General features: G+C 34.7%; 2 protein-coding genes across 2 annotated transcripts; one reads left to right on the forward strand and one right to left on the reverse strand.

Moving 5' to 3' along the window:
- The first annotated feature begins 2,175 nt into the window (after positions 1 to 2,175).
- Positions 2,176 to 6,252, forward strand: LOC117932955 (LRR receptor-like serine/threonine-protein kinase GSO2). The gene is made up of 4 exons (XM_034854281.1): positions 2,176 to 2,899; positions 3,780 to 4,040; positions 4,128 to 5,000; positions 5,415 to 6,252. Exons 1-4 carry the CDS (start codon positions 2,470 to 2,472, stop codon positions 5,894 to 5,896), a joined length of 2,046 nt encoding a protein of 681 aa, XP_034710172.1. The 5' UTR covers positions 2,176 to 2,469; the 3' UTR covers positions 5,897 to 6,252.
- A 3,624-nt stretch (positions 6,253 to 9,876) lies between these two features.
- LOC117934110 lies at positions 9,877 to 10,901 on the reverse strand. The gene is made up of 2 exons (XM_034855728.1): positions 10,771 to 10,901; positions 9,877 to 10,673 (listed from the first exon to the last, which is right to left on the reverse strand). Exons 1-2 carry the CDS (start codon positions 10,825 to 10,827, stop codon positions 10,071 to 10,073), a joined length of 660 nt encoding a protein of 219 aa, XP_034711619.1. The 5' UTR covers positions 10,828 to 10,901; the 3' UTR covers positions 9,877 to 10,070.

Raw genomic sequence — 10,901 nt, forward strand, 5'->3', positions numbered from 1 at the left:
TCAAAAAAATAAAATAGAAAGAATAAAAAAAAAAGAAGAAAAACTAAAGCTTTATTGAAGAATTCAAGATGAAGAGTTCAATCTATCTCCTTACAAAACTACTAAAACAAAACAAATATATATAGATTATAGAGTAAGTCTAAAAAAGACATGTGGTATTTTCTATTTGGCTACTTATTCCAAAAATTAGATTATAAATACGAAAAAAATATGTAAAATTATAAGTTCTAAATATATTGGATGCATTTTGAATTGAATGGTGGCGAGCAAAGTGACTCTGAAATCGAAACAAAAGGTTATATACTAAGTTCAAAATTAAAATGAGCTCAAAATATATTTTAAACTCATAAGTGGTTAAAAATGTTGAAGAGTTGATAAATCGAAATTCACTAAACAATTTCGAACTCAGCTTTCCTATTTGTACAATTCACTTCAAATACACATGTTTTTCTTATTTCAACTCTGATTCATAAATTGTTTATTAACTTATTGATCTTCAAAATTATATATGATTTGCATCGAAAAGATCATGGGAAGTGATCCAAAATTCACCTTAAATAATGGTAAGTGATATTGTCAAGTTTGAGTTCCAAATCAAATTCTATTTTGAATTTGATTACATTTACTTCAAACCTCCTCCTTGATTGTTAGCCTACTATGTCTCTCTAGAACCTTCATGGTTTGTTTCTCATACCCATGACACACTTGTTTTGCCTCTAAGTCTCCTTTAGGCATATTTGATCCCTTATTCTCCCATGCTTAAGGCTATGTTTGGTTCCCGAAAAATTTGAGGAAAAATGCGAGGAAAAGAAAATATAAAGGAAAAGTAGAAGGAAAAAAAAAGTAAAGGAAAATAAAAAAATAGATTAAAAATTGATAGATTATTTTTTTTTGTTACTTCAAACTCATTTTATTTATTTTAACTCATCAATATAAAGATTAAATAATTTAAAAATACATAAGTATTTAACTAATTTTAATTATATTTGATTTTTTTTATATTTTTTATAGGACAATTAAATATGAGAAAATCATTTTTTTTTTTTCTTTCCTTAGTACTTTTGGATAATCAAATATAGCCTAAAAATTCATTTATTATTATTCGACCTGTCTTACCATTGATAATTACAATCCACTCAATATTGTCCTTTTGTTCTTTCTCAATTAAAAAATTAAAGATTTTTTTTTTAAAAAAAAAAAAAACTAAAAGGATGCTCTGGAATACTTGGGTGGAGGGTAGAGAAGGTGTCAGAACTGTAAAGCTAAGTGAGTAGTGTCAGGCTCTGACACACCCCCCCAAAAAGATGTAAATGCAGATTCACAACTGTTTTCCAAAATTACCCATTTTTATTTTTAAAATTTTATTTTATTTTATTTTTATTTCTGATCCAGAGGGCTCTGACGCATGGGACCTTGTCGTAAATGACAAATTTAATGTGGCTCAAAATCAAATTACAGCCAATCGTCCTTTGAGCTGCATGGGCCTGTAATGGACCTTCATGCATCCGATCACGCCCTTTTGAAATTCGAATTCCTCTGCGATGCGAGGGAATCGCCGGTACTCGGTACTCGGTACTACGCGCCACACCGTAGACGTGGGTTTAACCGTTCAAACATAATCAACTCATCAGAGTGTGGGACCAGGGTGCAAAACAAATCCAATCTATGGGCCCACCACTTTTTCACGCCAAATGATTTTCCGACCCTTAGATCTGTCGATCATCATAAGTGGGACCCGGTGATCATAGACCACGGCACTTGTTGTCTGGTATGAGTGGGTATACAGTAGAGTTACCCCACATCACAGAAAGCCCCTTTATCAGAAAATCAAGGAATGTGGATGACGAATCACATAGTCCTTCAGATGATCTTGAGATGCTAACATGTTGGTGAGCACCCATGAGAGCTCATACTTATTCAAAGAAAGTCAGCAAATCGAACGGTCAGGATATCAAAATCAGAGATTTATGATCTTTCTCTTTTTTTTTTTTTTTTCAGAGCCATGGCTTCCATTTGAAGAAGGATGGTGACTTCTCTGCAGACTCTTGTCTCTTCCTTCCCAGTCTCCCCCATTTTCCCTTCTCTTTGTCCAACATACAACACTGGAGAGAGACTGAGAGATAAAGATCACACCTGACATTCTCTTATTTAATTTACCATACAAAATATTCAAATTTAAATATATATTTTTTCTTATCCTTTTTTAGATTTTCAACCATACCAATGTGGAAGCAGTTTCCGAGGGAGGAGGGAAGAGAGAGAGGAGATGTGGGGGCATTTTGAAATAATAAAACTAAAAGCAAAACAGGAACGTGGGTTTCCTGAAGTACTCACTCCACTATTTTCAACCAAAAACAAGCATGGGCTTCTGAGAGAGAGTTTGGAGAAAGAGAGACACCATGAACAACAAACATGGCTTTCTGAGCGACTGAGAGAGAGAGAGAGAGAGAGGTAGAGAGAGAGAGAGACATGGCCATTTCAGCATTTGTTTCCACTCTTTTCATCTTCTTCACTCTCCAGGTTCCTTTACTCGTCCATGGAACTTCAGAGCTCAGATCTCTCATGGTGATAAAGTCCACATTGGACCCCCACAATCTCTTCCTCTCTTCCTGGACCATCAATGGTGACCCATGTGATGGGTCTTTTGAAGGCGTGGCCTGTAATGAAAGGGGCCAAGTGGCCAACATTTCACTGCAAGGTAAGGGTCTCACTGGCAAGCTCTCGCCTGCCATTGCCGGGCTCAAGCACTTGACGGGTCTGTACTTGCATTATAACTCATTGTATGGAGAGATACCTGTTGAGATTGCCAATCTGACCCAGCTTTCTGATCTGTATTTGAATGTCAATAATCTCTCTGGGACCATTCCTGCCGAGCTTGGGAAAATGGCTACTTTACAAGGTGTGTTGTTGGTCTTTTTTTCTTGTTTGAACTTGTTTTTAGTGTTTCTTATTCTGATATGGGTGATGGGTTTACGTTATTTTTGGAAAATGGGTAGTCACCAAGCTCTGTTTGGTTGCCTAGAAAAGCTAGGAAAAGAAGGAGAACGACATTTTGGATGCCATATTTTTCCATGTTTGGGGGTTGAGGAAACGGAAACCTATATTCATCTCAGCCTGATACAACTATCTGGCCTAGCTGGAGTAGCCTTTTGATTTCTTATAGAACCCAAAAAGACCATACATCATAAAACTACATTTGGTTTTATTTTCTTCTCTTCAGTTTTCTTGGCAACCAAACAGATGCTAAAAGGGTAGCTGAGAATCTTCAACTACTGTTTTGCATCTTCATATTGAGGCAAATGGGTAGTGTCCAAGCTTTCTTAGCTCCTCGTAACGGGGAAAAACGTTCAGTCTTGCTTGAAGGCTTCTGGGTTTTTGTTTTGCAGCATGCTTAGATCTTCTGTTGCTCAGCCAGTATGAGTAGACTCCAAGCTGTGTATGTAAATCCAAATGCATGAAAATGCTCCAACCATTTTCACAATTTATGCTTCTGCGAGACATAATCACTAAAAGCTATGAACTTTGTTCATTTGAAGCTAAAGAGATCCCTTAAAGTTACCTCATATCCTGTTTTTAGGACTTCTGATTTCAAACTGCATTGTGGTTTGTCTCCAAGTTAGGTGTGGAACAGAGTGCATGAGAAAGCTTGAATTTTGTTAACTAATCTCTGTGTTTCTGCAACTCAGTCCATTTAGGTTTCAATAGAAAGCTTCAAACTTGCTTTTGTTTATGGTTTTCGATCTAAACATCATCAGTATGCTTTTGCCTTTGTCTTGTAGTTCTGCAGCTATGTTATAACCAGTTAACAGGAAGCATACCCACACAGCTGGGGTCTTTGAAGAAGCTTAGTGTTCTTGCTCTTCAATCTAATCAGCTTACAGGTGCCATCCCTGCAAGTTTAGGAGATTTGGGAATGCTAGTGAGGCTAGATTTGAGCTTTAACCGCCTCTTTGGTTCAATTCCCAGAAGACTAGCTGATGTTGTTTCGCTAGAAGTTCTAGACATTCGAAACAACACTCTCTCTGGAAAAATACCTCCTGGTAAAGGTGTTTTTATCTAGTTTTTATCATTTCGATTTGTTGGAAAAGATTGAATCTAACTTTATCTTGTTCTTGCTTTGGATGAAGCTCTGAAGAGATTAAATGGAGGGTTTCAATACAAAAACAATGTGCGATTGTGTGGAGATGGGTTTTCATATCTGAAAGCTTGCAATTCTTTGGATCTTACTAATCAGAGCAGACCTGAACCCTATGGAGCCGGCTCAAATACTCAGTCAACAAGAGACATTCCGGAGACTGCAAATGTGCAGTTGCACTGTGACAAAGCTCATTGCTCAAATCCTTCTAAATCTTCACATGCTCCAGTGGTTGTTGGAATGGTAGTGGTAACCATTGCACTGTCTGCTATTGGAATACTTTCCTTTGCCCAATACCGTCGCAGGAAACAGAAGCTAGGTAGCTCATTTGATATTTCTGATAGCCGTCTTAGTACGGACCAGGGGAAGGAGGTTTACAGGAAGAATGGCTCCCCTCTTGTCAGCCTTGAATACTCCAATGGATGGGACCCTTTGGCTGATGGCCGAAATTATGGTGGTTTTCCTCAGGAGGTTTTTCAGAGCTTTAGGTTCAATTTGGAAGAGGTGGAGTCGGCTACCCAGCACTTCTCAGAGGTTAATTTGTTGGGCAAGAGCAACTTCTCGGCAATCTATAAAGGAATTCTGAGAGATGGGTCTCTTGTTGCCATCAAGAGCATCAATAAAACTAGCTGCAAGTCAGAGGATGCTGAGTTCTTGAAGGGATTAAATATTTTGACATCATTGAGACATGAAAACTTGGTTAGGTTGAGAGGACTTTGCTGTTCAAAAGGTCGGGGTGAGTGTTTTCTCATTTACGACTTCATCCCAAATGGAAATTTGCTGTCCTATCTCGACTTGAAGGACGGTGATAGCAAAGTGCTCGAATGGTCCACTAGAGTTTCCATGATCAGTGGCATTGCCAAAGGTCAGTTTCATTTTCTGCTGATCTCTAGTCCAAATCTCTATTTTTTTTCACTTGGTTTTGTGAGAATTTGAAATTATGTGGAAATTAATTCATTTCATTTTACTTTCAATTGAATTTAATGTTCCTTTCTCAAAATGATCGATCTTAACAATGCAGATTCAATTTCAAATTGGAATTCTATATTTTTGTCATCTTCAAATGATCCTTGTAATAATTTACTGGGTTTTTTGAGGGACTCGAGCTATATTTTTGTAGTTTGTACTAAAATCCAAAATACTTGTTTATTGTATTTTGTTTATAGATTAGTCTTGTCCTTTCCTCATGGAAACTTGCTTCTGAAACCTGATAAAGATGTCCATTTGTCGGGTTTGTGTTAAATTGTCTGAACTGAGCTATGTTCCTCTTCCCATACAGGCATAGAATACTTGCATGGGTACAAATTGAACAAGCCTGCCCTGGTTCACCAAAACATTTCAGCTGAGAAGGTGCTCATTGACCAGCGACTCAACCCTCTGCTCTCGGATTCTGGTCTGCACAAGCTTCTTACCGATGACATTGTCTTCTCAGCACTCAAGGCCAGTGCTGCCATGGGATACCTAGCCCCTGAGTACACCACTACTGGCCGCTTCACAGAAAAAAGTGATGTGTATGCATTTGGGGTGCTAGTCTTCCAAATCCTCTCTGGGAAGCGAAAATTCACCAGCTCAATCCATCTAGGTGCTGAGACATGCAGATTCCAGGATTTCATCGATGCCAATCTCCATGGCAGTTTTTCTGAATATGAGGCAGCTAAGCTTGCAAGAATTGCTTTGATGTGCACCCATGAGTCTCCCATCGAGCGGCCATCAATGGAAACAGTTATCCACGAACTCGGTAACTGCAATAACTGTTTCTGATTTCCATGATTTCTTCTATAATTCCCTGAGAAATTTTCATGTGGGCAATGGTAAAGCTTGGAATGAGACTTTTATTATCACTAACCACCTACTGGTGATGTAACTGGTAAGGTTTACCGGTATGTTTTTGTGTCCTCTTGCTGAGGACTATGGCTTTTTGCTGCATGTTATTGAAGTTCAGTTTCTTCTGGTCCATGGGATGAATCTCTTGGGGATTTCGGCAGTAATCACTTGTATGAATGGGATGTTTCCTTGTAAAAATTCCATTATCCCCTGTTAACTCTGCTTAATTTCAAATGTTTCAGAGCCAGACATAGGCTGAATTTAGTATATAATTTACGCTATTAAGTTTTTGACATTATCATTGGGCACAAAGTTGAATGAGAGCAATAGTTCAACATTATCATTAGGCCTAAAGTCGAAGAAGAGGGAATAGGTCATTACAAGGCTTTTGCTGGCTCAAATGTAGGATTGCCTTTCTTCCTACTTCCCTTGAGGTGGTAATTGGTAAAATGGTTGGCAAGGGAAGTGGGAAGACTTGGCCTTTTCCAAAATATAAGTATTGGGTTTTGTTTGGATCTCATGCATTATGGGAGAGCATAATATCAAAAGTTTTCTGTTTGTCTTGATGGAAAATAAGGGAAGAAAAAGCAAATAGGATGAAACCATCCATATGATTTGAAGCTTCTCATTTTCTATTCAAAAAGTGGGGAAATTTGACCAAGGAGAGAAAATTGATCATGTTTCAAATGAAATTTCCATTACCCACATTTTTTTTATGGTGTTATTCTAAAATTGGCTTGGAATCATTGTTCAAAACCCTTGGAAATAAACAAAATTAAAAACATGAGTGCATAATACCATGGAGTTTATGAAACAAAATGATTCTTAGGCAAATATTAGAGGAATGTGAGGTGGGCATTCAAGTAACCATAATGAATACAACAATCGACAGCAGAAAAGAGCTCAAAAATGGTTGTGTTAATGTGAACATGACCTCATTCCAAATCCCGAAGAATATTTTTTAGTTATGCATTAAACCACTGGGAGCACGATATGTAAAAAGTTATATAAAAATATATATAAGAGAATGTTCTAGAACGGGAGTTGGAAAATGGCCGCGTTAATATGAACATGGCCTCGTCTCAAATCCTAGAGAATATTTTCTAGTTATACATTAAGGTGGTGTTTTTTTACTTAATTCTAAATAGAAACTTAATACTTAATAGTGTTAAATATTAGGTTATTTGTTTTTGTAGTTTTTTTTTTTATTTAGATTAAGTATTAAAAAGTAGAGAAAAATCAATATATTATTTTTTCTATTTAGAAAAAGCTAAATATTTTGGTTTTTTGTATTTAGTAAAAAGTTTATAATAAGTAATGGAAAAAGTATAAAAATAAATTAAATTCTGAAAACAAATTGCTTTAAGTAAAAAGCCGAAAAAACAAACACCCTTTAAGTCAATGGTAACACAACACGTAAAAAGCTGTATAACAATATATATAAGAGAAAGTTCTAAAATAGGGCAAGCTAGTAGATAAAATGATAACAAACAAAATGATTGAAAAATCCCAATTATGATTTTCATGGTTGATCACCAAAATAATGTCTTGTCCCATTTCTTTTTATACCTTTTCCCTTCCAAAGTATTGGTGTCTCAATGAAAGGATCCTATGTAATAGCACCATGCTTCCATATCAAATCACATAATACCAACACTACTTTGTTGTTATTTTGATAGACAAAATGATTAAACAATGTTCACCAATTTCGTAACCTTGGGAGAGGGCCCAAGTTAATGTTTTGTTTGTAATATTGGTATCTTATTATATTATTATTTTTAACAAATATATTTTTTTTCACATAAAAGGATGAGGTTTTATTTGAAAACCGTTCTTCAAATCAATTTTTTATTCTTAAAAATAAATTTTTATTTTTTAAATAGAAAATAGTTTTTTGATTTAGAAAACAAATTTAATAAATATTCTTTAAGAAAAATCAAGTTTTTAATAATTCACATTAAAAATAAGTGTTTTTGGAAATAAATTTTTAATGCTTTCAATTTTTATTTGGAATACTATAAAAAATAATTAAAAATATAGAGACTACCTTGAAAACTTTTACATTTTCAACAACCGTGTAATGTTGGAGTTTTGACCAAAAGTAGTCTTTTTTTTTTTGTTTTTTTGAAAAAAAAAATTGGAAACTAAATCACCTACCAAAATAATTTCGCATTCTAGTGAATTATTGCCATGTAAACCTTTATATCACAAAATCATAATTGGTGACTATAATTTTGATTTTTTTTTAAAATGATAAAAATTGAAGTCACCAACTAAAGTTTTGACTTAAACATTATATATATATATATATCATAAATTTAATATTTTAGTTTAATTTTTAAAAATAAATTTAATATCATAAATTTATTATATTATTTTTATTTTTATTTATTGATATGCAAGTGGTTAATAAACTTATATGATTGTTTTAAAAAAATAATATATGAAATTAAATAATTGATATTTTTAATTTGATATAAAAATATTTTTGTTTAATTTTATTAAAAAATAAGCATTACAAATTATTATATCAATTAATAAGGAGGTCACTTGTATACATTGAAGATGAAATGGAACAAGATTGACCACGATTTTAAAATAAATTTTGAAACCATAATTACCAACTAAGAATTTAAATTTAAGTTTGAAATTATAGTTGATCACTGTAGTTTTAACCATTTAAAAAAATATTCAAAACGGTAGTAACCAACTACGTTTACATGACGTGAATGTTTATATGGCAGAAATGCGCTAAAATGAGAATTATTTTAGTCTTAGGTCTAGTTTCCGGATTTGTTTTTCTTTTTTCTTTTTTCTTTTTTTTTTTTAAAAATTACTTTTGGTCAAAACTCTTTTTAGATACCAAATCAAGTTCACAAATAGAATTTTATTTTTAAAAATAATTCAAAATTATTTTTTGAGAATTGTTTTAAAAATGTTCCTAGACTTGAATCTCACCTAACCAAAGCTTTAAGGAGAGAAGTTCCCTTTACAATTTGGGCTGATGGATCATAGACGTACACATTGAATTTATTTTAGAAAATAAACTATCACAGCTTCACATGAAAAGATGATATAAAGTATAAATAGAATAAGCTGTCACATATATATCCACATGGTTTAGGAATATATGAGTATGAAAACTAATACTTAATTTCAAATTGAGAACCAATCATCTAGTATTAGAATTATGATACGTATCAAAATTAAATTTGGTCATCTGGTACTAGAATTATTATACGTACTAAAATTAAATTTGATTTATAACATGGTTGACAATATTTTTATACAAAGTGTTTTAAATAGAAATGTTTTTTAAGAGAAATATTTTTAAAAAAATCGAGTGTTTCTTTAAAAAATATCACAAGTGATTTTTCATGCTTTTAAAAGTGTTTCCTAAATTTTGTTAAATACTTAATTTTTTTTCAAAAATACTTCTTAGATTAAAAACGCTTTCTAAATTTGAAAAATTATGTGAACAAAATTCATTAATATTAAACCCATTTTTCTTTTCATTTTCTTTTCTTTTTTTTTTTTTCCTTTTTTTTTGTCCTATGGAGCTTTCCTTCAAACTTTCTAAGATAGACCAGGTGAAAGAGCCTAGGTCTTTTGTCTTCAAGCTATGTCCCATAACTTTGGATAAAACTTTGAGGTAAGCGACTGGCGTTGCATTGTCCAACAACTCATTTAAGGGCTTGTTTGGCTTGGGAAGCACTTTGTGTTTGGTCCAAAGACAGGTGGGTAGATGAAGGATATGCCATGCCATGGAAACCAATGTCCATGAAAAGAGAAGAGCATACCAAAAGGAAAATTAAGTTGTAATATGTATGCCAATTTGAAGTGTCTTCCAATCACACCCTAATTGACCTCTCCCATATGCATCCAAAATCTTTCATTAATTGAAAATATTTCTCAGATACCAAACATTTGACATTGAATTAATCCTTCAAAAAAGGTCTAATACATTTATATATAACTAGCTACAAGCTATGTACATTTGAGATTAAAAAATCAGCATGAGGCTAAAACCTCATACCTTGTTTGGTTGCTGGGAAAGCATTGGAAAGAAGAAAAGAAGATTCTGTCTTCTCCTAGCAACCTAATTGGAAACCTAAGCTTCTATTCGTTTCCCTTGCGGAAATCTGACCCTGAACACATGTTCTTCACCTGTGCATTTATCTACTTTGACAACCCAATGACTCCTCTTCCCAACCCCACCACAGCTACCATTAACCTTTGCCTTGGCACCTATTCTGGTTATCAGCAACCCTTCTCCAATCGGCAACAGCTGAGTTTTTGATCCGTTCACCCTCCATGTCCCCTTTCCAAATGCATTATATCCAATAACAACAGCCCCATTAGGCTTCCCACCGGCTTGGACCGCTCTCAGGATCCCTTCATGGTTCTCAAGATTGCAATCGATGAGGACGAAATCGGCTTCCATGTAGTCATTTAATAGGAGAGTCTGAGCTTCCCCAACGACAAACTCAATGTGACATGCATCAAGGCCTAACAGCATTTTGGATGAGTGTAGCTCTTCGAGCCCCCGGAGGATGCAAACGACACGGCCACCGGTTTGATGAGCCGCGGCCGCTAGGGCTAGGGCGGTGGAGCTGGTAACACTGGCGCAGGCAACAACCATAAGTTGGGCATTGTTGCCTGCAGCTAGGGCTGAAATAAACTCGGCTACATCTGGCTCTTTAGCTCTATGTCCCTGCATTGATAGTAAAAATCCGGGTCAGAAAATGATGAAAAGAAAATTTTCTAAAGTTGTTAGAGGTTTGAAGGAGAAGGGTGTCTCAAGAACTCACCATCTTCAAGGTGCTAAGGTAGGCTTTGGTGGCATTCTCAGCAGACCAACAAGCCATTTTTCTCTTCTTATCTGCTTCTTGATTCTCTCCCTCTATCTCAATCTTCTTTGTTAACTTGTGATACAAAGGTG

Source organism: Vitis riparia, chromosome 16 (assembly GCF_004353265.1).
Source record: "Vitis riparia cultivar Riparia Gloire de Montpellier isolate 1030 chromosome 16, EGFV_Vit.rip_1.0, whole genome shotgun sequence".
NCBI lineage: Eukaryota > Viridiplantae > Streptophyta > Magnoliopsida > Vitales > Vitaceae > Vitis > Vitis riparia.